The following is a 26,258-nucleotide window of genomic DNA, read 5'->3' as shown; positions in this document are numbered from 1 at the left end:
ACTAAAAGGAATAATAGGAATCAGGGAACGAAAAGGAAAAGACAGCTTGGGGCAGAGAAAAATTTAAAGAAAGATGTGATTCATTAACGATCAGGCACTGCTGTGGACGCCTAAAGGAAAAAGTGAGGCCATCTAGGATTGTGGGATTTGTAGTTTTACAGGGCGTTAGCGTGGAAGATGGCGACATTCACCTGCGCAAGCGCAAACGCATCTTCTGGCTGCGCATGCGCCTCAGCACTGAGAGTTCGCCGCTGGAGGGAACTGTGGAGCTTACGCGTGGCCTCGCGCCTTTTCTTGGTGGCGGGAAAAGTGGGTCGAGGTTGGAGGGGCTTGCAGAATTGTTGCAGTAGTTCTCTCTGTTCCTCGCTCCAGAAGGTAGCTGTCTCTAATCTGGTTGCAGATGAAGGTGTTAGGCGCAGCTAATCCTGGGATCTTCCGTCTGAGTTTCCTCGTCAGGGTGACAACTCTTACCCCTGCTCCTTAGAACCTCTAACCTCAAACTCACCCCCAGCCGACAAACAAAAGTAACCCCATTCTTTCTTACTGGCGGGCAATGACGGTCCGAGCGAGAATGAGGAATCTGGTGTCTCCGCGGGAGGGGCAGCGGAGGGGGAATTCTCTCATGATGGCGTTCTCGATGGGGGAAGAGAATCTAGAAAGACGCCGTTTTCCTCTTGGAGGGGCGTCAAGAACTTTTGTCTGTGATACCTCCGATCTTAAGAGAGTCTTGGTGAAGGAAGAGCGAGGAAAAATGGGGATCACCACAAAGTTCTTCCCTCAAATGTTAAAGGTGGGATTAAGGCCTTTTACTGTTCCAGACCTAGGCAGCCTGAGAGGAAAAAACGGTGCGGCGATCTGGAAGTTGATGGCGACGTGCTGCTCTAGGCGAAAACAACACCGAACAGGCCGGTGGCGGTCGGCCGGCAGCGAGGGCCGCCGGGAGCGCCTGCGGCGGCCGGGAGCAGGAGCCGGAGCGCAGCCCCGGAAGGGCGCCTTCTTGTGATAGTGGCCCTATCTCTGCGCCTCCGTGCGCTCTCTGAACCGAGAAGCTGTAGTTCGCCATTTACAAGATTCTGTAGCAGTTTTAGGTGAACTGTGGTAGTGACGACAGGAATGTCTTGTCAGGTAGTCTAGCGTAGGCAGCAGGGGAGCTGGAATCTTCTTTTTACTTCTGTCTTGTTAAATGTGAATCATCCTCTCTGAGGAGAAAAGAAAAGAAAGAAAGCAGCTGTTACTGATTGAGGCATGAAAATAAGCAGATTAGACATTAAAGCCAAAAGGGAATCCAACTCCAGCTTAAAGGAGATTTTAAATAGAGTCTTTAAATACAGGTTTTTGAAACTTGCAGAGTTTAGGTTTAAAATAGAGTATTTTTGATCAATCTAAAAATGAACAAATTTTAGAGTATAATTCTAAAGGGTTGACTTTTATTTTCTTAAGACCAAGGATTCCAGAAACAATATAGAGGGAATAATTGGATAGTTAGGAGGGAGAAATTTGTGAACACATTTTAAATGGGGGGAGGAGGGAAGAGAATGAATGCTGTTTGAAAAGTATTTACAGGACTGAATTAAGTTATTTAGCTACACCAGTTCTCAAACATGTTATACTCTTTGTATTCTTGAAAATTCTGAAGGACTTCAAAGATTGGTTTATATCCATGGCAGAAATTAAACAGGAAAATTTAAACATTTATTAATGTTAAAATAACAATAAACTCATTACATGTTCACATTTTTATGAAAAATATATTTTCCCAAACAAAAGGAAAGTTAGTGTGAACATGTTGTTGTTTTACATTTTTGCAATGTCTTTCATGTTTGGCGTAATAGAAGACAGCTGGATTTTCATCTGTTTCTGAATTCAATCTGTTATGATACAGGCACACCTTATTTATTGCACGTCCCTTTATTGTGCTTCACAGGTGTTGCATGTTTTTTTTTTGTTTGTTTTTTTTTTTACAAATTAAAGGCAAGACCGTCCATTAGCAAAAGATTACAGCTTGCTTTATTGTGATACTCACTTTATTGTGGTGGTTTGGCACCAAATCTGCAATATATCCAAGGTATGCTTGTATCTTGTTTCGGTTGAAGTATATGAGAAAATCCAGCCTAACACAGATAAGTTGTTGGAAAAGGGAGAGGACCCCCAGGAGTCTTTGGATCACACTTTGAGAACTGCTGAGCAAGGTGATTTTTTTCTTAAAACCAATGTGATGATTTTCAGTGTTTAAATGAAAGTCATTTATTAGCTGGTCAGATGAAAGTTGGTGGTACTTTTTTGTATATTTATTAACTATTTAGAAATATGTCTCTCTCTGAACTAGATTTCAGTATTTGTTATTGTGGGAGAAAATAATTAGTCTGGAGCAGAGCAGCAGAGACTTGAGTTGTCAGTTACTTCCTGGCTTTCCTTTCTCTATTGATCAGGTTAGAGATTTTCTTTAAAGGTAACGTTCTTCATCACAAACCCACTCTCGATTAAGGGGAAGTGTTACACATCATTGCTTACTAGTATAGATTTACTACAGTTTGTTAACTCAATAATGATCCACAATTTTATCCAGTTGGTTGGGGCGCCAGTAACACACTTTTGCCTACAGAGGTCAGTAGAGGCTTAAATAATTATTTGAACCTAACTTGGAAAATTTGTGCATTTTTAGATTGATCAAAAATACTCTATTTTATTTAAAGAATTTAGAATTTAAAAAAATAACTTTTGAAGTGATAATATGTGTATGCTATAATATGTTAGAGATGCATAGGGGGGTACAGTAAAAAGCTCCATTCCATACAGTTCTACTCTCCAGGGGCACATTATGAAGAGAGACATTTTTAAATTTTATTTTGTTTTTTTTCTTTTAAAAGACATTTAAAAAAAGAAATGTTGTTATCTCAAATCTACTACTTTTCATTTTTCATTTAGTATAGCTCTTCTTAAAATTTATATTACCTTCATAGGGACTTCTAATGATTATTTTTGGGATTCTGGAATCTGAGAGAAGGTGTTTGTCATTTGTGGTCAAATTAGTATTCCTTTTGCAACCAATTTGATTCAGTTTCTAGCTTCTGCTTAGGATTATCATAAAGATAGAGACCAATTTGCTGTAGTGTTTCTCCCCCAATTTCCCATTTGCCTTTTTCCTTAGAGCAAATACATTTGGGGGTTGGTAGTGGTGAGTTATGATGCAAAAGTGAGAAAATGTGCTCCTTAATATGAAAGGAAAAGTAGTTATTGCAGAACAACACATCAGAATTATCCACATTCAGAAATTAAGAAATAGAACAGAAAAATACCAAAAGATAACTTAAAAATACTTTACACCCAATCATGCTGTAGCCACACTAAGTCAAGTCCCAACACCTTTTCAATTCATCTTAGGAACCAGGGAGAGGAACTTTACACCCCAGACAACTGAGTGTTTACTATAATTTGGCCATTTGAAGGTCTTAAAATTTTCATATCCTTTAAAGGGAACTGTATATAAACTTAAAGATCCATTTTATGCTGCTTTGTGGGTTTTTTATAAGTGGGAGATGGCAGAGTTGGAAGATTGAATTGCAAGTCTAGGGCCCTCAAAGTACTCAAAACCAGCAGTCAGAAATAAGATCACTGAGAAGAATAGATGTTGTATTAGTAGAATTTGAAAGCAAAGGCCTGGATTCAACTTGGCTCTCCCATGTATTAACACTGACATTTGGGGCAAACCACTTAACCTCCCTGCATATTTTTCATCTGTAAAAAGGGGAAATGATATTTTATGACCTCTAATAACACTATCTGAGTTACAGTGTTTATTATAACTGTTACAAAAATAAGAGTGAATTATATTCTTTAAACCTAAGAAAACTGGGTAGAGGGTTATAAATTTAGGCTGATAAAAAAGCAGTTCTCTTCTAACAAGTGGATAGAAGTAATATCAATAGTGGAAAGAATAAATTGGAAAAATGTACAAATTATTGGAACATCACCCACAAATTGAGTCTCAGCATTCTGCTGTGCCACAGATGGCTTATAGATGTATGAATATGTTAAACTCTTCAGCACTTAAAACACTAAGAATTATTGCTAATCTTTAAAACAATAACTCTAATTATCCCCTGGCATGTAATTGGCATTGCTCAGAAGGCAGAAGTATAGTCAAGAAGGCAGAACATGTAGTTCAGGGGTTCCAGGAAAAGAAATCCTGAACCCAAGAAGACAGGAAGAGAAAAAAGTTTAAACTCATGTTCAATCAGAGCTTTAGCAGTTAATTTCTTTTTTCTAACAGAGCACAAAAGTGTAGCTTCTGAGCTGAATGATGACAACATTGCAGAGTAAAGAAGGTGAGTCAAGAGTGAGGGAGGTTCATTTTATACATATCTTTCATTTTTCCCTTCTCAGATTCCTACCAAAGAGAAGCTCAGTTTACATATTTTTTATTTCTACTTTGTTAAAGTTACTACATTTCTAGACACTTTGAGTAAAATATATATCTTAGAAATAGTCCTGCTCAAGGAATATATGAACTCATAAATATCTGTAACATAAATTTGAGTGGGGTGAATGTCACCAGGCAGGTACAGAGTATTATGGAAGCTCAGAAGAAAGAGATATTACTTACACCTGGGAGGATCACTACAATTTTCATTGTATCATCTGTAGATTTTAACTATATTTTTTTCATTTTCTCTTAATTTCCCATAAAATTTTGTCCAAAGTTAAAATAGACAAATTTTTAAATTTTTATATTTAAATAATTCAGTTTCCCAAATGCTTATATTTATCATATTTATCACCTTTCAATTACTCAGTGGTTCCTAAGCCTGAAAGTACATCAGAATCATCTAGATAGTCTTGTAAAATTTCAGATTCTCGGGCCTCACTTCAAAATATTTCATCAGAAACTCAGGGCAGGGGAAATGAGGGTGGGTGAGTAGAGACCTAGAAATATGAATTTATTAAAATATTTCTCCAGATAATTCTGATATGGTCAGTCAATTGGCAGTGTTTGGCAGTCTCTGTGTTAGACTCTATGTTTCATAAATTCCATTTGATGATCAAATTTCTTTCAGAATATGGGAAAGGATCAAAAAAATCCTTTATCCCACCTGCACAAAAATTGCATAGCCTGATGCCCTATAACCCTAACTCACACAAAGAGGAGACTCTGGGGATCAGTTCCCTGGAGGCCGAGGCCGGACCAAACCTGCTAAAGGCCAAGTTAGAGAAGAAGGAGGAGGAAGCAACCACAGTGAATGGTCCATGCAGTGACCAGGAGACAAAAGTAAAGGTTCAAGACAACAAGCAAGCAGAGAAGAAAGAAAAGGTATCAGTCATACTGATGGGCTCTAGTGGGACAGTTTTTTCTAGTCATTCATCCTGGACAAATAGAATCTTTCCATGTTGGAGAAATTCTTCTTGTAGTTTCAGTTTTTTATTCCTTTTTTGGGACTTCCATTTTTTTCTTAAAAAGATAAAAAATGTTTTGATGACAGTATTTAGCAGGAAATAATGGTAGGTATGTAGGGGCTGAGGTGGTTTGGATATGAAAGTAGAGGTGGACAGAAATTTAATCAACTTTTTCCATTTTTTGACTCCTTTATTCCCAGGAGATCTGGGATAGAGTTTATGGAGTCCTTATATATGATCGACTTCATGCTCTCAGCCTTGTGAGTTGACTGCCTCATCTAACGGAGGCTTTTCTGACTGGCCAGAGATGAGAACTGGGAAAAGACGAGCAGTTTTCCTTCTCTACCCTTGTCTATGCAGGAAAAATCAAATCTTACCAATGAAGAGTTTGAGGAGATTTTCCAGATTGTGATACAGAAGTCCCTCCAAGAGTGCTTGGGTATGGCTTATGGTGAGAGAAAAAGAGTTTCAGGCAGAGAAACTGTTACCTGAAATGTTGAGTAAATTGACAGCTTCCTTTCTTGCCTCCATCCTCTTAAGTAAGAAAATATTAGATGGGACTTTGACATACTTTAAAATACGTCATCTTCTATCAAGGACTATAGCTAAACCACCTTAGATAGGGGGTGCAGACTTTTAGAAAAGTAGATTACATTGACTTCAGAATGTAAATACAGTTTCATCTAAATTTTTTAAAATGTAAGTTAAATTCTTTTCTATATGTTCAGAATTTACTTAGAAAAATAAATTATTTTTCCCAGGTTTGAAGAATTTAGTTTCCATCTACCCTTGTATATTTTCTGTTTCCCGTACTGTTTCAACATGCTAAAGGATTTTATTTTTAGAACAAAGGACTCTATAGCATAGGCCCCAAGACCCTATCAATAAGGTCATGGGGCTAAGGAAAATGATCTGATATTTTCAGCTATTCTTAGATATAATTCTATTCCTAGAGGAAAGCTTAAGGAAAAATTATATAAGACACAGTAAATAAAATAAAATTAACATTTCCTGGCTATCTTGGAATGAGGCAGGTCAATCTGGAAAGGCTTTTAGAAGGACATAAATTTGTATTTTTTCCTGAAATTTTAAAGACTTAAAATTTTATGATATGACAAAAGTCCAAAAGTAGATTCTTTCAGGCAACAGGTGGAAGACATTTTAATGAAAGATTATAATTTAAAAATAATGGAGTGGTTATTTCTTAACATTACTTCTTTGCTTATAGTGTTTTGTTTTGGAAGAGATAGAATCTAGCCTTGATTTTGCAGAGACTTCCTGTGCCCAGCCCATAAGACATACCCAGTTAGTCAAGGAACCAGGAATTGCTTCTTCGACTACTGATAATGATAATGCTGATAGGTAAGTTTATTCCTGTTAGGTGAGTTGATTACAGGGTGGACTTAATATTTATAAAAGGTTGTCTATGTACCTACCTACCAACCTACCTATCTGGTCATTTTTTTTTTCTGGTCATTTTTTATATCTCTGTAAATTTGTCTCAGCTCAGGAAAGCTACCTATTTGAATTGGGAAAAATAGGCAGGTAGATAGGTAACATGACATCTGGAGGCCTTAGAGAGCCTAGGATTCTTCTATCCTCTTAAAATTTATTTTTGGATTCTTTTACCTTTTCATTTAAAAATATCTTATTTTCAGAGAGTGGGTAACGGTACCTCATATTCTAGAGAGTTCAGCCTCTCAGGAAGATGGAATAATCCCATCTAAGCCAGGCCAGCCAGATTTTGCATCATCTGAGAAGAAATTCGGTAAACTCTCCTTAAGGAGAAGAAAGAAAAAAGCTCGTAAGTATAGTCAGATATACTTTGACATCTGGCTCAAATACTTAATCCATCAAATTAGGGAATGGGACAGTGGGCCGGCTGAGAATTTCCAACCTAAGGCTTGAAACTATCATGCTATGATTTTTCTTCTTTTTTTCTGCATTACTATCTACAAAGAATCTCTCCCACATAACTCCACCCTACAATTATTTTATGTTCCCAGAAGATGAGAAAATGAAGAAAGCCCAGCGAGGACATGAGCATAAACAGAAAGACCAACTGAAGAAAATGGTTCAGGATCATGCTCAGATCAAGGACCAACAAAAAGGAGAGGAAAGTGGTTTTGGTAAGTTCAGCCATGGTTTGGAAAACTACTTGGGCTTGAAAACTGGAGATGAAGGAGAGAGGCAAGGGTTAGAATGTTAGAGGGAATTCTGCAAAGATTATAATTAATTTCTCATTGCTACTTGTTAGAGGATATGCTGCTGAAGAAGAGAAAGATTTAATTCATTGAATTATTTGTTCATATAATCTATAGTTTTGGGGTACCTATTATATGCCAGGCATTTTAGGAGGGCTGGGTAAGTGCAGAAGAAATGAGTATAAGCCTGTCACAAGGGAGATAGGCTTCTAAGGAAGGTAGATAAGAAAGCTATAAGTTGGGAGTAGAATTGGAAAACTTTCTAAGACAAGACACTGCTTGAGCCAGAACTTGAAGTATAATTTAGTCAGATGAACCAAGGTAGAAATGGGGGTGGATCAGAGTGATAATTTTCAGAGTTATGGAGGAGGACTAATGTTGGTAGCTTTTGGTTGTGCTTTGGGGTAGGAGGTTACAGGGGTAGGGGAGATAAGGCTAGAGACATGCAAGGGCCAGGCCATAAAGGGCCTTGCATGTGAAGTTAATGGGTTTTGGGTTTTATTTTATAGATAAAGAGGAACCATTGACATTAAGTAGGGGAAAATTGATAAGATTTCTATTTAGAAAGCTCACTTTGGCAATAGCATGGAAGATGAATTCCTGTGAACAAGACTAGACTCAGAAATAGTGATCCAAGCAAGGAAGATAGACAAGATAGACAATAGCAGTGATGAGGAAGAGACAAATTTGAGATCTTTAAGAGACAGGATCACCATGATATGGTTACCAGTTGGATATGAGAGCTGAGGAAGAGTGAGGCGTGAGTGAATGAGTGGCTAAAAGGATTATGATCTAAAATGGAGAGTATAGAAGAAAAAGTTTAAGGTGGTGAATTCATCTGTGAGCAAGTTATGGGGTCTTTGATGAGATTCAGAGCTCAAGAAAGAGGTCTGGGTTGGAGATAGAAATTTCGGCGTCATCTACATCAGTAGGAATAGATGAAATTTTTCTAAGAAGAAGGTAGGGAGTGAGAAGAGAAAAACACTGAGTAAAAAACCCTGGGGGACATAATGTTTACGATTGAACAGAAGAAGAGCTGCCCAGGGAAAAAACTAAAAAGAACTAAGAGAAATTAGAAGGGTAGAAGGAAAATTAGGAGAATGTGGTATCACAGATGCTAGGGGAGGAGAGAATTTCATAAAAGGGAGTATTTAGCCTTGTCAAATGCTACTATAGAGACATCAAAGGGGATAAAGATTTGAAAATGCTTAACCGATATCACAATTAGTAAGTCATTATGGTCTTGATTAGAGCAATTATATGGGTTGGTAAGGGTGAATGGCAGATTATAGTTGGTTGAAGAATAAATACTTTTTTAATTAGTTTAGATGAGAAAACTAGGAGGGAGAAAATGGTAAATAAAAGGAGGAGTGGGTATAGAGTTAAGGGAAAGTTATTTTGAGCTTTCTTTAAAAAGAAATAGTCTTGACCTGTGTGTTATCAGCATATTTATGTGCTCAGGGAAAATTGTTTATAGAGAGGGAGAGATTGAAGGGAATGAGAAGAAAACCAGAAGAATTATTCTTAGAAAGGACAGTTTAGCCTTTGAGATTGGATGGATGGAAGATAAGGATGGATATAGATGTATTTCTTATTTTAACAATAGTTATTAATGCCTTATATTGTTTGCCAGGCTTTGTGCTAGGTGCTGGAAATATGTTGGTGAACAAAATAGATAATCCCTGACTTTATGGAATTTGCAGTTTTAGTGTATTGGACAGATAATAAACAAATATTTTATATGAAGTAATCTTGAGAAATTTTAGGATAAGAAATAAAATAGATCATATAACATATTAGTATTTTTAAAACTTTTAATATAAATACTTATAAATATAAATAAAATGAACAATATGGAGGAAAACAGGCTTGTGCCCCCCCCCCAAAAAAAAGACAGAACCCAAAGTGTAAGGAACAATGGAATAAACAGTCAGCTAGTGTTTAACATGTATATGTGTGTCTATATAATTTTAATTATAGAAGCATAATATGGTTTGTACATACTTGAAAGAAAATTCTAGCAAGACTATGCAGTCACCAGACAAGGTAGTCCAGGGCAATATACCACTCCTCATGTTATTATGACATGGTAATATAAGGAACTGGAGCTATTAGCCTAATTTGAGTACTTGGATGGTCTGGGTGGTACTGATCTTCTCCTGAACCTCTCAGTATTAGGGAAAGGATTGCACTTTATTTTATTTTTTGTCAGAGATTTCTTTTTATATAGCTTGCCAAAAAGGGCATGCTTTAAGGTAAAGGATGGCCAAGATTCTTCTTCAGACTCATAGTTACAACCAGAACCAAACTTATACAAATGCAGCCAGACAAGAAAACCAGTCATTATATGGAATGATTTGGGGGTGTCCCTTCTCCTCGCTCTGGTTGCTACTGCAATTCCACCATTGCTCTCCTGCATTTTAATTCAAGGTTTTCAAGCCAGGTGGAAGGCAGATTTTCCTTGGCGAGAATTTACACATTAGCATTAATGATGAATGTGAACACAGTTTTTATATATAAACTGAAAATTGGAAGAGGTAGCACTTTCCAGAGAGAAGGATGTGGGGATAGGAGTGGGTGTTCACACACCACAGTTCTGGCTGCTCCCATCAGGATTGCACTTTAGACTGAAAGATGGAAGTTCACCCTTTAGGCAGTGCTTGTGAGTCAGGTTTTGATTGTAGTGAATGTGTAAGCCTCTTACTATAAAAGAACTACGCTTCCTGTTTCTTATAGTTGCCAAGGAGAGGTGAGTCCTCCTAGAGTAGGAAGTTAAAAGGGAAGTATCTGATAAATACAACCAATTTCTGTTAAGTACTGTGAATGAAAAAAATGGAGTGTCATTAAAGGAAATAATGGAGACCCAATTAAAATGGGTCAGTCAGCCCTAGCTGGTTTGGCTCAATGGATGGAGCATCGGCTTGTGGACTAAAGGGTCCCGGGTTCGATTCCGGTCGGGGGCACATGCCTGGGTTGTGGGCTTGATCCCCAGTAGGGGGCATGCAGGAGGCAACCAATCAATGATTCCCATCATTGATGTTTCTGTCTCTCTCTCTCCCTCTCCCTTCCTCTCTGAAATCAATAAAAATATATTTAAAAAAATAAAAAACGAAATAAAATGGGTCAGTCAGGGAATTCATTTGTAAGGAAATAACATTTAAGCTGAAACCTGAAGGAATAGTAGAAGTAAGAGAGAGAGTTTTAGGTAGGGTGAAGTTTGGCAAATTCCAGGTACTAAAAGAAAGCTGGTGTGATTGGAGTTCAGAGAGCAAGGGGAAGCAAGGCAGGAAAGTAGCTCTGGTTAAATATAAAGAAGTAGGTAGTAACTAAATCAAAGACCATGTTACAAAGTGAGAATTTTTTCCGAAGTGCGGTGGGAAGCCACTGGTGAATTTTAACCAGGAGAACAACATCATTGAGTTAATGTTTTAGAAGAATCCAATTAGAGAATGAAGTATGAGGGGACAAGAGTGGACAAGAAGTTAGTACTAGATTAGATTTTTGGTGGCCTGGATTAGGATGATGAAATTGGAGACAGAGAAATGGATGATTTCAAGATATGTGTTAGAGGTAACTGTCAGAACTTGGTAATGAATTGGATATGGAGGGGGGGATGAAAGAGGAGAGAGTATGTTAAAGGTGATTGGTTCCTAGCTTGAACATGTACATGAAAGGAGGTGCGGAAAGGTGGAGGAAGAACAGATTTGTGGGATAAGATTAAGCGTTTGGGTTTTAGGTCCATTAGATTTGAGATCATTCTGAGACATCCAAATAGAGTTACAAAAGAGCAAGATGGCTATAGATATCTGGAGCTCAGAACAGAGACTGTTAGTATATACATCTCTGTGTTATCAGGTATGAAAGTGTATTTTGAAGCTATGGGAATGGGAAAGTTTGACTCAGGAGGAAGTGTAACATGGGAGCAAACATCCATGATTGGACTTTGGAACGCCAACATTTAAAGCTTTAATGGAGAAAAATGAGAACCCAGTAAAGAAGGAAGCTGCCAGAAAGATGGAGAGAGGGAACAGGAGAATAAGTGATCACAGAATCCAAGGAAACTAGTATTTCAAGAGTGAGAGGTCAACTGAAATGCTCTTAATGTGTGCTTGACATCAGTCTTCATTATCATAGAGCCATGTTGAGAGCCTCAAGCTCCATTTTCAGACACATCATCTTCTCCTCTTCCTACACTGTTTGAAAGGGAACTTTAAAGAACTGTTTATTGTTGTCTTTGAAGATTTCATACCAAGCCATAAATATCTAGTTCTATGTCATTAGGATGATTTCCCCCCTCACTCATTTCCTCATGAATATTCATTATTTTCACAACCAACCACTTATTTTATTGATCTATGTTTACTTTTATAGTCCCCAACCCCTTCTCACATTCTTTTTTTCTAGTCTTGCTAGGGCATCTCTATAAACATCCAAAAATATCATTAGCAACTATCTTTTCAGACTAATACATCATTCCCAACCAGTACCTTGTTCTTCAAAATTAATTAATCAAGAATGTGATCCATAATATGCTTTTCTGAGGATGGTTTCAATAGGATGGAGGGCATTCCTTATGTTCAGGTATTTAAAGTAAGATTTGACAGTGGGAGAGTGAACTTACTAGGGAAACATATTGTGAATATATAGTGTACCCATGTGCCTAGTTATGTGATTTTTTTCTAGTAACACTCAATTTAATGAATATAGGCACAGAAAAGGTAGAGTGGGTTCATTAAGAGTTGTGTTTTACCAGCTGGGTAGGAGGAAGGACAGAGGGAAATGAAGATGCCTGTAAGAGGATCTAAGGAATCAAACCTGAGTAAGTACAGAGTAGAGAAAAGAGGTTGCTTCTGGATTGAGGGGAGGGTAAAAGATCTAGATAAAGTGAAAGTTGCTCTAGGGGTCCTCTGAGCAAGTGAAGTGGGAGGACAGGGAATTTTTATCAGAGAGGGATATTTGGGTAAGTGGTTCAAGGGAGTATGCAGTCCCTGCAGATGACCGGTGGGGCATACAAGGGTAGGAGTGGGTTACTGAAGTGAAGTGGGTTATTGAGATAGCATGGAAGAAAAGGTCAAAGAACTCAGAGAATGGGATTCTTTGTGAGTTACCCCTATGGAAATAGTGATCATTTGGAATGAGGCCAGGAGGTAGAGAGGAGAAGGCTGAACCAGATGTCAGTATCTTTTCAAGGGAGATGAGAGGGTGGTATAGTTCCATCACCTGGACCTCAAGGGAGGAAGGTTTTTATAGAAGAAGATGGTAATGGTCTGGAAATGGCAATAGGGAATAAGGATGATACTGAATCCATTTTCTGGCCTGAGAGACATGAGATGCACGAGAAGGAACCAATTCTATTTAGAGAGCTGCGGGTGGGGTGGGGTCAGGTAGAGGCAACGTCAGTGCATCACCAGGTTTCAAAAATGAGATAGAGGTTCAGAGAAGAGGTTAAAGATATGTGGACTTTTGTTGCTTTTGTCTGGAATTCTAAAAATAACAGTGGAAGGGTTTAGGAAGGAAAGAGGAGAGGCTGTGTCGGGTACAGGAACAACTCAGAAAATGTGGGGATAGAGAAAGGTGGGATGATGGTTTGGCAGGTAAGTGATAAAAGGAATGCTTTGCCCAGCTGCGGTGGCTTAGTGGTTGAGTGCCGACCTATGAACCAAGAGGTTATGGTTTGATTTCTGATCAGGACACATGCCTGGGTTGCGGGCTCGACCCCCAGTGATAGGTGTATAGGAGACAGCCAGTCAATGATTCTCTCATCATTGATGTTTCTATCTCTCTCTCCCTCTTCCTTCTTTGAAATCAATAAAATATATATATATTTAAAAGGAATGCTTTGTCTTTCAGCAGGGCCTGAAGTAAATAGTTGATTGAGAAATGATGGACTTAGACCCGTGTTTTTGGAGGGGGGTGAACTTGGGGCTCTTGGTCCCAAAGGTTGCAACTTGATGATTTGGTGACAGATAAATCTGCTGAGATTCAGATGGAACTCTGGATGTTGTACACAAAAGATGCTGGGTAGCCTTTCAAAAGAATTTTTCAGCATTGACATGCTAGCAGAGAATAAGGAACTAGCCAGTAGGATGGAAACCAAACTTTTTAAAGAACTGTCAATATAGGAAACACTTCTTTCTGCCCTGGGTGGAGGAGAAATGATGGCATGGTATGGTAAAAGACTGAAATGTGAGACCTGGGTTGTAAATTTAGGTCTGCCACAAATTTAGACTAATCTTCAGCAAGTCAATTATCTTCTCTGAGCCTTTCTTTTCCCATTTATAAGTAAGGATTGGACTAGGTGATCTCTAAGGCTATGTGATTCTGGTGAGGAGTATATTGATTTTAAATGAGTTGAAGAAGGAAGAGCACATTTTTGAGTCTCATTTCAGTTTTTTCCCCCTGTCACAGGTCAGTGTCTAGTCTGGGTCCAGTGTTCCTCCCCAAACTGTGGGAAATGGAGGCGGCTTCATGGGAACGCTGACCCCTCAGTCCTTCCAGATAATTGGTCCTGTGACCAGAATACAGGTAGAATGTAGTGGAAATGTTTATGGTGTTTTTTTTTGTTGTTGTTGTTCCACCTTTCTTTCCCTGCATATATCCTTTAAATTAATTATGTTGTAGGTGTAGTTTCAACTCCAGGGGTCCTTATAGTGTCTAGAGAAAGAAAACGATCTTCTTGTCATATCAAGATGAATCTGGCATAACGGGCTAGAAGAAGACAACCTAAAGAGTTATGTTGTCGGGAGGGGCATGGAATCTGAACATATTTTCTGAGCCCAGCCAATGTAGTTCAGTGGTTGAGCATTGACCTATAAACCAGGAAGTCATGGTTGGATTCCTGGTCAGGGCACATGCCTGGGTTGCAGGCTCCATCTCCTGTGGGGGGTGGGGAGGGCGTGTGTGAGGCAGCTGATCAATGATTCTCTCTCATTGTTGATGTTTCTATCTCTCTCTTCCTCTCCCGTCCTCGCTGAAATAAATAAAAACATATAGAAAAGCACACGTATGTTTTGAGAGAATTCCATCTTTTTCAGCATTGGTCTGACCCTGGATATACTGATTAGATTATTGGTATTGGGTTGGATAGGAAGGGATATGAAATATACAGGGAAAAGCAGGTAAGAAAGATCCAATGGCATAGAATTCTAGAATGTTTGAAACTACTTGAAAGACATTATGATGCTCTAATTCAGCCCAATTACTTTACAGATGAGAAAACAGTGTCTCAGAGAAATTATAGTCATAATGTTACATAGAAGGGTCAAACAATGTGGGATATAGAAGCCTGGAATCTCTTTCTCTAGAGCAGCGGTTCTCAACCTGTGGGTCGAGACCCTTTGGGGGTCGAATGACCCTTTCACAGGGGTCGCCTAAGACCATCGGAAAACACATATATAATCACATACTGTTTTTGTGACTAATCACTATGCTTTAATATGTTCAATTTGTAACAATGAAAATACATCCTGCATATCAGATATTTACATTACGATTCATAATAGTAGCAAAATTACGGTTATGAAGTAGCAACGAGAGTATAAGGAGGCAGCACTCCTACTTCTAGGTTGCATTTCCCCCAAGGGTCTTTGTTCTTCTTCCTCCATGCCCATCTCCCAGGTGCCCTTTTGGTCATACCTGCTGCCTATACCTGTTTCCTGTCCTATCTCCTGCCCTCATCCAGGCTATTTTCCTTCTTTTTTTTGGCAGACTTGGAGTACAATCACTGTGATATCCCTGAGGAGACCTGGATAGGGCATGAGAGTGATGTGGCCTATGCCTCCTACATCCCAGGATCCATCATCTGGGCCAAGCAATATGGTTACCCCTGGTAGGGCACCATGGCATACTTAGAACAGCCTTCATGAACTTGAGAGTGGTAGATTCAAATAGAGAAGGAAGGAAATGGAAAACATTTACAATGGAAATGGTACCTGCCTTAGCCATGGCTGGGTGCCTCAGTTGGAGCATTGTCTGGTACACTGAAAGGTTGTGGGTTTGATTCCTGGTCAGGGCACATACCTCGATTGTGGGTTCAATCCCCATGGCGGGGTGCATACAGGAGGCAACCGATTGATGTTTCTCTCTCTTTCTCCCTCAAATAATTTAAAAATCCACAACATATCCTCAGGTAAGTATTTAAAAAAAAGAAAAGACATGGTACCTGCCTTAGAAAGAGCATGGGGTGGGGGAGAATATAAAGTACTAAGCTTGGAAGCTTTGAAAGAGCATGCTCTCTAGAATTTCATAGTGGATGTTGTATTTCCCTGGAAAAAAGAGTCTGACAATTCTATCCTGAATGGGTAGAAAGAGGAGAGTGGCTCTACAGCATTTTTAAAACATTGAGATATTAGGGATAAAGTAAGACAACAAGGGAGGGTAGGATGGGTAATTTCTTCATTGGAGCTGTCCCTAGTCAGAAGACTTTGTTCTCAGACTTGCTGGAAGGCCTAAGGATAAGATACTTTTACAAGGAAGATCCTAAGCTTCTTTGTACATTGATGACAGTTACTTCAGTCTTCAGTCATTTGGTAGTGACCACTGGGAGGGATTGACGGGGGTGGTGGTGTCTGACTTTGGTTACAAAACATATTGTTCCTTTCTTTACATGTATATTAATGAGCTTGTGTTCTATTCATCTAAACCCATCTCTTCCGTCTCCTATATCCATCTATCTTCTTCAGGTGGCCAGGCATGGTAGAATCTGACCCTGACCTGGGGGAATATTTTCTTTTTGCTTCTCATCTTGATTCCCTGCCGGTGAGTTTTCCTGATTCAGGTAGGTGGTCAAGCCAAAGTAATGACCAAAGCCATCCTAACAGATGCACAGAGTTAGAACATAGGCATAGCCAGCAGACATGAGCAGAATCAGACACTTAGCTGGAGTGGCAAACAGAAATAAATTCTCACACATAGAAACAAACTTGTATCTAATTAAATATTTATTAGGACATGTATGTTTTGATAAATTTGCATTGGTTAGGATTACTGAGGTCAGGATGGAAGAACAATGAAATAAGTGGGTCAGGTGGGTCAGTATAAAGGAGCAGAAGAGGCCCAGCATCTCCTTCGTTGTGACTCCACAGTTCTTCCCCTCCTTTTCTGGCTGGAGGGCCAAAGCAAGGAGAAAGACAAGAGGCCATAACATAACCATCTTTTATTTCAGTCTAAGTACCATGTGACATTTTTTGGAGAAATAGTCTCTCGTGCTTGGATCCCAGTCAACATGCTAAAGAACTTTCAGGAGCTGTCTCTGGAGCTAGCTGGAGTGGTGAGCAACCCTTGGGGGTCAGTTGTGATACAGCAAACTTGAAAACGAAATTTTCCGTTTATTAAACCTGATATTCTCCCAGGGGAAGCTGTATCAGGAGAAAGTCTCATGACTGACCAAGTGTGCAAGGGTGAGGTTATTCATGAGGGACTCTTCTATCTACCAGGATTGTAACAAGATAGTCATTTTTCTTAATCCTTTTCCCTGCCTTCAGATGGGAGGCCTTCCTGAAGACTAGTTTTCTACAGTTTAGCCAAAGCAGGTGTGGTGGAAATGAGGGCATAGATTAACTCAGGGTTTCTCAGTCTGGAGACGATTGACATTTTGAGCCAGATAATTGTTTCTTGTGGAGGGCTGTGCTGTGCATTGTAGGATGTTTAGCAGCATCCCTGGGCAACTAGCCAGTAGGAATCCTCCACCCCTGGTTGTGACAACCAAAGAGTTGTCTCTAGAATTGCCAAATGTCCTCTCGGGGGCAAAACCTCCCCTGGCTGAGAATCACTGCATTAGCTATAAATGAGCAGAGGTCCAGCAGCTTAGGGGCCTTAGAAAATTAGGTAGTGAGTATTAAATCAAACAGTTGAATCTAAAGAAACTTACGAAAAGCTTAAAAGTGTAATCATCTGAAGTCCTTTAATCTTGCCTTTTCAAATTTCCATGGGAATTACTTTGGAGAGGACATCAAAATGTTGGTTGAAAACATTGCTAGGAATTGGTGAGGGTTTTTTGTTGGGGGCTAAACGAGAATTGTGTCTCTGAGCTCAAAAGATTAATAAGAGTATCTTGTCAATACCAGGAGCTGGAAATAAATGTAGTTAAAGATAATATCTGGGCCTGGCCAGCATGGCTGAGTGGTTGAGCATCAACCTATGAACCAGGAGGTTACGGTTCGATTCCTAGTCAGGGCACATGCCTGGGTTGCAGGCTCGATCCCCAGTATGGGGTGTGCAGGGGTCAGCTAGTCAATGATTTTCTCTCATCATTGATGTTTCTATCACTCTTTCCCTCTCCCTTCCTCTCTGAAATCAATAAAATATTTTAAATATTTTTAAAAAAGATATCTGGTGAGCAGTATGTTGGGGTCACGCCTCTAATATTTATCATGACTCTACTCTTCTTCCATTTCAGAAAAAGTGCAGAAACAAGGACTGCAGCCAGAAACTGGGGGCAGCCATGATAATGGCTCAGGAGGCAGAACAGATCGGTATTCAGGTGGGAAAGTGTTCAGACAACATACCAGTTCCTCTTTGGGACTTGAGACCCAAAGCAAACCATGTGTTCGCTGCTGCAAAAAATTAGTTTGTACTTCTCTGTTATACAGTCTTAGTCTTAGAACTACATAGTCTTTTCTTCCCAGGCCAAATTCCCTCAATTCCTTAACTCATCCATTCTTTTCCTTACCCTTGGATAAATGGGATCTTCTCTCAGTCCAGACAGAGACAGTTTGTGGTAGGGGGCTAAGATATAAAGTCAAGTCTCAGATATATGTACCTTAACATCTCTTTTATGCAGAGTCAGTGTTTACCCTCAATTTCTGCCTTTAGGGGTGGGTGGAGAATGACAAACAGTGAATTTATCTTTCCTAGTTACTTACTGAATTATAAACTGGAAAAGAGATGATAATATGATTATATATTACTTTACTACAATATGTTATAATAGTTAATCTCCACAAAAATCTAGGTAAATCTAATGTGAAATTTCAAGTGAAAATGGTATGGAATATAAACTCAAATTCTGTAACTAAAATCTTGAAGACAGAGGGCAACAATAGTCACTGGGAGAGTAGTAGATGATGCTTTTGTTTCTTGGTTCCCTCAGGAGCGGGTTAAATTGTTTGGTTTCTGGAGCAGATACAGTGGATCTGACAATAATGGGGAAGGAAAAGGTAGGATATGTAGGAGGCAAAGACTAAAGAGGGAGAGGAGGGATTCCTTCATGAGGACAGCAGCTGAAGCTTTTCTTTGTTTTATATCTGACTAGAGGACTGGTGCACAAAATTCGTGCACGGGGGGGGGGGGGGGCAGCGGGAAAGGGGGGTCCCTCAGCCCGGCCTGCACTCTCTCCAATCTGGGACTCCTCGGGGGATGTCCGACTGCCTCTCGCATTCTGGGACTGCTGGCTCCTAACCGCTTGCCTGTCTGCCTGCCTGATCACCCTAACCCCTCTGCCTGCCTGCCTGATCATCCCTAACTGCTCCCCTGCTGGCTTGATTGCCCCTAACCGCCTCTGCCTCGCCCCGCACCAAGGACCCAGGATTCCCTCCTCCAGCCAGTTGCAGGCACCTGGGACCTAGGTTTCCCTCCCTCTGGCTGGCTGCAGGCACCCAGGACCCAGGCTGGCCACAGCTGCAGGGGACCATGGGTGGGCGGCTTTGCCTGGGCTGCAGCCACAGGTGCCCAGGACTGCGGGGCGGGCAGCCTGTCCCTCTCCCAGGCCACAGGCACAGGCACAGCCACTGGCGCCTGAGACCACAGGGCAGGCAGCTTATCCCTCTCCCAAGCCGCAGCCTGGCTGGTCCCCATTCCTCTCTTGTGAACTCATTTGTGCCTGGCTGGTCTCAATTCCTCTCTTGTGAGCTCATTTGTGCCTGGCTGGTCCCCATTTCTCTCTCGCAAGCTCATTTGTGCCTGACTGGTCCCCATTCCTCTCTCCCCAGTGTTGAGTGTCTGAGCCGTTAAGGCATGAGGGTATGACAACCATTTGCATATTAGCTCTTTATTATATAGGATATCAGCCTAGTTCTAGATTTTTATAATAGGAGGTTTTCCATGAATACCATTGGGCCAGTGTTGGGGATGAATAGATGAATGGATGAGTGGAGAGAGGAATGGAGAAAAAAAGGGGGCAGGGAAGGAGGGTGCACACTAAATAGTGATGAGACTTTGAAAAGGGTTGAACTGTGATAATCTCCTATAGGATCATGATTTATGGAGAAAATACTACTTGGACATGAAGGGTAGAGTTAGAAGACTGATTCTCTGGGATCAGCTCCATTAACTCATCACCTATTTTATTGACTAAATGATTTAGCTTTCCTTCCTATTCCTGTTCTAGACTTAATGCTCACTGGGGCTAAGAGCCCAGATTCCTTCTTGGAGAAAGAAGAGGAAGAGTCAGACTTGGAGAAGGAGGAGGAAAAGGAGGGAGAGAAAAAAGTAAGATTGATCTTTGGGGCTCCTTTTAGGAGAGTCCTATAGGGCATCTGTTGGCATGGGTTATATTTACTAAGGAAGTATCCTGTCTCTGCCTCAGGAAACCCTAACAATCCTGTCTCTTAGGGTCTCCAAGGAATTTCCTTGATTATTCTCTATAATATATCACATCCCTAGGAACTTATTTCTTTTTTAAAGATTTTATTTATTGATTGACTTTAGAGAGGGAGGAAGGGGGAGAGAGAGAAACATCAATTTGTTGTTCTACTTATTTATGCATTCAGTGGTTGATTCTTGTATGTGCCCTGATTGGAGATCAAATCCCCAACCTGGCATATCAGGACAATGCTCAAACTAACTGAGCTACCCAATCAGGGTTAGAACTTCTTTCTTTTTTTAAAAAAATGTATGTGTGTGTGTATGTATGTATGTATGTATGTATTTATTCTTCACCAAGAATATTTTTTCCATTGATTTTTAGAGAGAGTGGAAGGGAGAAAGGAAGGGAGAAGGGGGGGCAGAGGGAGGGAGGGGATAGAGAGAGAGATAAATGTGGATGTGAGAGAGAGACATTAATTGGTTGCCTCCCGTACATGCCCTGACCAGGGCGGGGATCGAACCTGCAACCCAGGTACATGCCCTTGACTGGGAATCGAACCTGTGATCCTTCGGTGCACAGACCAAAGCTCTGATCACTGAATTGCACCTGCCAGGGCTCTTTTTTTTTTTTTTAAATTTATTGATTTTAGAGAGAAAGAAAGAGGAAGGGAGAGAGAGAGAGAGAGAGAGAGAGAGAGAGAGAGAGAGAGAGAGAGAGAGAGAAGAGAGAGATTTGTTGTAACACTTATTTATGCATTCATTGGTTGCTTCTTGTATGTGCCCTGACTGAAGATTGAACCTGCAACTTTGGTATATTGGGAGGACATGCTAACCAACTGAGTTGCCCAGTCAAGGCAACTTCTTTCTTTCTTTCTTTTTTTAGGGCAACTTATTTCTTGATTACCATCTCAATTCCTACCGTAGTTCTTTGGTTCTGTCTGGAGCAGTTTCAGAGAACACTAGTTTGCCTCTCTTTATTCTCTCTTCCCACTATGTGGACAATTAGGCTATTCATTGACTTGTTTCCTTAGACTCTTTTCAGGCACATGAAATATAGATTTTTTTTTCATATTTGAAGAGACTTTTTAGAGTGGTGTTAGGTTCACAGCAAAATTGTGAGGAAGGTACAGAGAGTTCCCATTTACCCCTTCCTTAAACATACATAGCCTCCCCCATTATCAATATCCCCCACCAGAGTGGTGTATTTGTTATAATCAATAAACCTACATTGACATACCCTAATCATTCAAAGTCCATAGTTTATATTACCGTTCACTCGTAGTGTTGCACATTCTATGGGTTTGTACAAATGTGTAAGTAATGACATGTATCAATCACTATAATATTGTACAGAATATTTTCACTGTCCTAAAAATCCTGTGTGTTCTACCTGTTCATCTCTTCTCCCTCCCCAAGTATGCCTCAACCTTTGACAACCTTAAAGGTTGTCAAAGGATCTTTTCATTGTCTCTGTAGTTTGCCTTCTCCGGAATGTCATATAGTTGGAATCACAGTATGTAGCCTTTTCAGACTGTCTTCTTTCACTTAGAATTATGCATTTAAGGTTCTTTCATTTTCTTTCATGTCTTGATGCCTCTTTTTTTCCTGAGTAATGTTCCATTTTCTGTATGTTCCACAATTTATTTACCCATTCACCTACTGAAGGATATCTTTGTTGCTTCCAAGTTTGAGCAATTATGAATAAAGTTGCTATAAACATTGTATACAGGTTTTTATGGGAACTTAAGTTTTCAGCTTCTTTGGATAAATACCAAGGAGTTTGGTTGCTGGATAATATGGTAAGAGTCTGTTTAGTTTTGTAAGAAACTACCAAACTGTCTTCTAAAGTGGCTATATCATTTTACATTCCCATCCCACTAGCAATGAATGAGAGTTCCTGTTGCCTCACATCCTTGCCAGCATTTGATGTTGTTAGTGTTTTGAATTTTGGACATTCTAATAGATGCATAGTACTATCTCATTGTTGTTTTAATTTGCATTTCCCTTATGACTTATGATGTTTAACATCTTTTCATGTGCTTATGCGCTATCTGTATATTTGGGTAAGGTTTCCATTAAGGTGTTTGGTCCATTTGTAAATGGGGTGTTTTCTTTTTTAAAAATTTTTTATTGATTTTTAGAGACAGAGGAAGGGTGTGTGAGAGAGACACATCGATGTGGAAGTGAAACATCAATTGGCTGCTCCCTGCATGCTCCCTACTGGGGATCAAGCCTACAACCTGGGCATGTGCCCTGACCAGGAATCCAACTGGCAACCTTTTGGTGCACGGGAGGATGCCCAACCACTGGGCCACACTGACCAGGATGGGTTATTTGTTTTCCTGATGAGTTTTATGAGTTCTTTATATTTAGATAACAGTCCTTCATCAGATATGCCTTTTGCAAATATTTTTTCTCAGTCTGTGGCTGTTCTCATCCTTTCTGTAGCATCCTACTCTATTAAAAACACAATTATGTAACTTCATTTATCTTTTCTTATTTTTCTCTCCCATACTTAGGACCCAACTTTGCCAAGTCCCAAGCCAGCCAAAATTCAGACAAAACCCCCCAAGGCAAGAGGTAAGCAAGCCAGCTGGAATGGGACATGTGTTACAGGTAAGGCAGGGAGAAAGCAGAGAGTGTAACGGGCCTGCAGGTAGCTGGAACTTACATCTCAGATCTAGAACCTGAGAAAACATGGCAGAACTCATGCTAGTGTCATTGGAGAATCTGTAGCATCCTCATTTCTGAATATTGAATTATAAAATCTTAGAAATGAATGTTTTAAATTCTTAGCAAGAAGGATAACTTTCTAGAGAAGAACCATGAGGAGAACCATGAGGAGAAGATGATGGGGGTGGGGGAGAGGGGAGAAATATTGGGGAGGGGAGAGGAACTGAAGGAATTTACTAGATTAAGATTAGCAGAAGATGCAGGGCAGAGACTTAAATGTGGGGAATCAATGGACCCTTGACAAGTTGTTATTTAGGGAGAAATAAATGTTCTTCATGGTGGGGGTGTGGGGTGATGCAGGCATAGCAGATGGACGAAATGGGACTCAGCAAGGGAAGTCAGTGAAGAGATCTCTTGGAAATGAACCTGCAGCTGCTCCTGTACCCAAAAAATTGCATGGGAATTCAGATCCTGACCAGCCAGGTAAGGCTCTCCAGTGATTCTCAACCTTCCTAATGCTGCGACCCTTTAATATAGTTCCTCATGTTGTGGTGACCCCAACCATTATTTTCGTTGCTACTTCATAACTGTAATTTTGCTACTGTTATGAATCGTAATGTAAATATCTGATATGCAGGATGTATTTTCATTGTTTGTGACCCACAGGTTGAAAACCGCTGCTAGACTTTGGAAAAAGTTTGGGGAAATAGGGTTCATGTCTATATCTCCTCTCCCTGGATATTTTAAAACAATTCTACACTTTTTAATTACTTTAAAAAGAACAAAAACTGGCCAAAATGGCATCTCTCAGATTGTAGAATGCAGTACACACTATCTTATCTAATAAAAGAGACACATGCAAATTGACTATGTCTCTGCTACACTCACAAGCCACGCCCACAAGCCAATCAGGAGTGAGTATGCAAATAAACCCAACCAAGATGGCGGTGGCCACAGAGCTGGAGTGAACAGGCTTGGGTTGCCTCTGGCGATGGAGGAAGCCAAGCTTCCCACCTGCCCTGGCCAGCTGTGGGCTCCGCTCAAGGCTACAAAGTTTCAATTATGGAAGATAAATAAATCCCAGATACCTGCTTCCAGCCCCTGTGGCCTGTGCTCAAGGAGGGTCTGGGAGCCTGGGTTGCCCAGGGCCATGGCCAGCCTGCAAACAGCCCTCAGCCCCTCACCCAGGCTGTCCACGCCCCCCAGCGGGGACATTCCCCCTCCTGAAGGGGCTGTGGGCAGCCTGAAAATGGCCCTCAGCCACTCACCCAGGCTGGCCACGCCCCCCAACAGGGACCCCCACCCTGATGGGGCTGTGGCCAGCTTGAAAACAGCCTTCAGCCCCTCACCCAGGCTGGCCACGCCCCCCCAGCGGGGACCCTCACCCCATGGAGATGTGGCCGGCCTGAAAACCACCACAGGCCCCTTGCCCAGGCTGCCCCATGCCTTAAGGGAACCCCAACCCTGATCCAGGACACCCTTCAGGGCAAACCAGCTGGCCCCCACCCGTGCACCAGGTCTCTATGTATACTAATAAAAGGGTAATATGCTAATTAGACTAGGAGACCTTCCAGGAGATCTTCTGGACGTTCTTCTGGACAAAGCCATGGTGGCGGGGCCAAGGTAGAGGCAGTTAGAGGCCAAGAGGGGAGGGCAGTTGTGGGTGATCAGGCTGGTGGGGGGCGGGGCCATTGGGGGTAAGCATACCAGCAGGGGGGGCAGTTGGGGGCAAGCAGGTCATCAGTGGGGGTCAGTTGGAGGTGATCAGGACAGCGGGGGGGGGCAGTTTGGAGTGAGCAGCCCAGCAGGGGGGCAGTTGGGGGCAAGCAGGCCAGTGGGGAGGGGAAGTGAGGGCAAGTAGGCCAGCAGGGGGGGCAATGGGGGTAATCAGGCTGGCGGGGGGCATTTGGGGGCAAGCAGGCCAGCGGCGGGGGGCAGTTGGGGCCGAGCAGGCTGGCAGGCACAGTGGTTAGGGGCAATCAGACAGGCAGGCAGGCAGGTGAGTGGTTAGGAGCCAGCAGTCCCGGATTGCGAGAGGGATGTCCAACTGCCGGTTTAGGCCTGATCCCTGTAAACCGGCAGTAGGACATCCTTCGAGGGGTCCCAGATTGGAGAGGGTGCAGGCCGGGCTGAGGAACACCCCCTCCCCTGTGCACGAATTTCATGCACCGGGCCACTAGTCTATAATAATAAAAGCATAATATGCTAATTAGACTGGACATCCTTCCAGACAACCTTCTGGAGGAAGCCGGGGCTGTGAGAGAAGCCCGGGTCCTGGGTGCTGGAGGGAAGCCTGGGTCCCAGGTGCCAGAGGGAAGCCAGTGCTGGTAGCTGGGGGAAGAAAGGCCTACTCTTGCACAAATTCCGTGCATCGGGCCTCTAGTAGAAACATAATGGTTGTGGATTTGATTTCATCCAGAGACCCCAAAATGGTAAGGAGGAAGGAACTAACATTTATTGAGTATTGTCATGCAATGGCTAGATAGATATGTCTATGTTGCTCCCTTACGTTTTTTCAATATCTCTATGGCTGGATATTTACCATTTCAATTATAAGGAGACTGAGGCTCAAAGAGTTTAAAATTTGCTTGTCTCATGTCTCTGTCATACGGTTAATCCATGGCTTGAATCCAGGTCTTTCTGACTCCAAAGCCTATTCTTCCTATTGAGAAAGGTAATCTTTTCCAGAGGTTTTTTTTTTTTAATATAAATTTTGGAGTTTGATTTGTAAAAGGTAAGGACAGATGACTTAATAAGATTCTCAGTTCTTTCACTTTTTCATTTAGGTCCTGAGAAAAAATTTAAAGCTCCCCAAAGCAAGGCTTTGGTAACCAGCTTGTCTGAAGAAAAAGAGATTCTAATGGTGTCAGAGGGCCTGATCCTACCAGCTCATCACAGGGCCTGTCCTGCCACGGGGAAAGAAGAGCCTGGACCTCAAGAGTTGCAGGAGGCTGGAAGCTTCCCTCCTGACGATGAAGCCTCCAGTGACCTGGACCTTGAGCAACTCATGGAAGATGTTGGAGAAAAGCCAGAGCAGAGGGTGGAGCTGCAGCATAGAGATGACACGGAGGAGTTCACCTTCTTTGAGGAGTAGTTCTGTGCTCTTGTGTTCTCTTCCCTCTTCCCTGAGAGTAGGAGGGAGATCCTCTCAAAGGGCCCCAGAGAATTATTGGGATTGGCCATTGACTACAAGATTAATTCGCTAAAGTCAGGGTTGTATGGTTTATGTGTTAATAAAATAGGTTACTGGCTTAATTGGTTTGGTTTGTCTCTAACTACATTCTTCCTTTTGGCTTCTCTCCCTCCTCCATGTCACTAACATCATTGTTTCTGGTGGGAGGCCTGCATAGCATAGGAATCTGGGAAGGCAATGATACTTGAGTTCTGGGAGAAGGACATAGAAAAGGACAAGTCTGGGTTCAAATCCGGGCTCACCATTTACTAACTGCGTGGCCTGAGGAAAAGCAT

General features: G+C 41.3%; 1 protein-coding gene across 2 annotated transcripts; it reads left to right on the top strand.

Annotated features, from left to right (window-relative positions):
• ZCWPW1 (zinc finger CW-type and PWWP domain containing 1) lies at positions 1 to 26,035 on the top strand. Of its 2 annotated transcripts, XM_036310624.1 has the most exons (17): positions 1 to 375; positions 4,271 to 4,325; positions 5,055 to 5,308; positions 5,752 to 5,842; positions 6,663 to 6,753; positions 7,050 to 7,195; positions 7,398 to 7,520; positions 14,004 to 14,120; positions 15,303 to 15,423; positions 16,277 to 16,352; positions 16,759 to 16,863; positions 17,992 to 18,075; positions 18,685 to 18,751; positions 19,921 to 20,021; positions 22,637 to 22,697; positions 23,151 to 23,273; positions 25,577 to 26,035. In XM_036310624.1, exons 2-17 carry the CDS (start codon positions 4,298 to 4,300, stop codon positions 25,882 to 25,884), a joined length of 1,896 nt encoding a protein of 631 aa, XP_036166517.1. In that variant the 5' UTR covers positions 1 to 375; positions 4,271 to 4,297; the 3' UTR covers positions 25,885 to 26,035. The 2 variants fall into 2 exon arrangements, with proteins under 2 accessions (XP_036166517.1, XP_036166519.1); XM_036310626.1 differs by lacking the exons at positions 1 to 375; positions 4,271 to 4,325; positions 5,055 to 5,308; positions 5,752 to 5,842; positions 7,050 to 7,195 and having other exon boundaries at positions 6,646 to 6,753.
• The last annotated feature ends 223 nt before the right edge of the window (positions 26,036 to 26,258 follow it).

The sequence above is a fragment of the Myotis myotis genome, unplaced genomic scaffold (assembly GCF_014108235.1).
Source record: "Myotis myotis isolate mMyoMyo1 unplaced genomic scaffold, mMyoMyo1.p scaffold_m19_p_5, whole genome shotgun sequence".
NCBI lineage: Eukaryota > Metazoa > Chordata > Mammalia > Chiroptera > Vespertilionidae > Myotis > Myotis myotis.
The sequence above is the reverse complement of the archived record's forward strand: the minus strand, read 5'-3'. Positions and strand labels throughout refer to the sequence as shown.

Bases quoted from the DNA above. Each gene is read 5' to 3' on its own strand.
- ZCWPW1 (XM_036310624.1), top strand. From the start codon at position 4,298: ATGATGACAACATTGCAGAGTAAAGAAG. The intron at 6,754-7,049 runs GTAAGTTTATTC...TCTTATTTTCAG, and splicing joins GATAATGATAATGCTGATAG to AGAGTGGGTAACGGTACCTC. The intron at 18,752-19,920 runs GTAGGATATGTA...TTCCTGTTCTAG, and splicing joins CAATAATGGGGAAGGAAAAG to ACTTAATGCTCACTGGGGCT.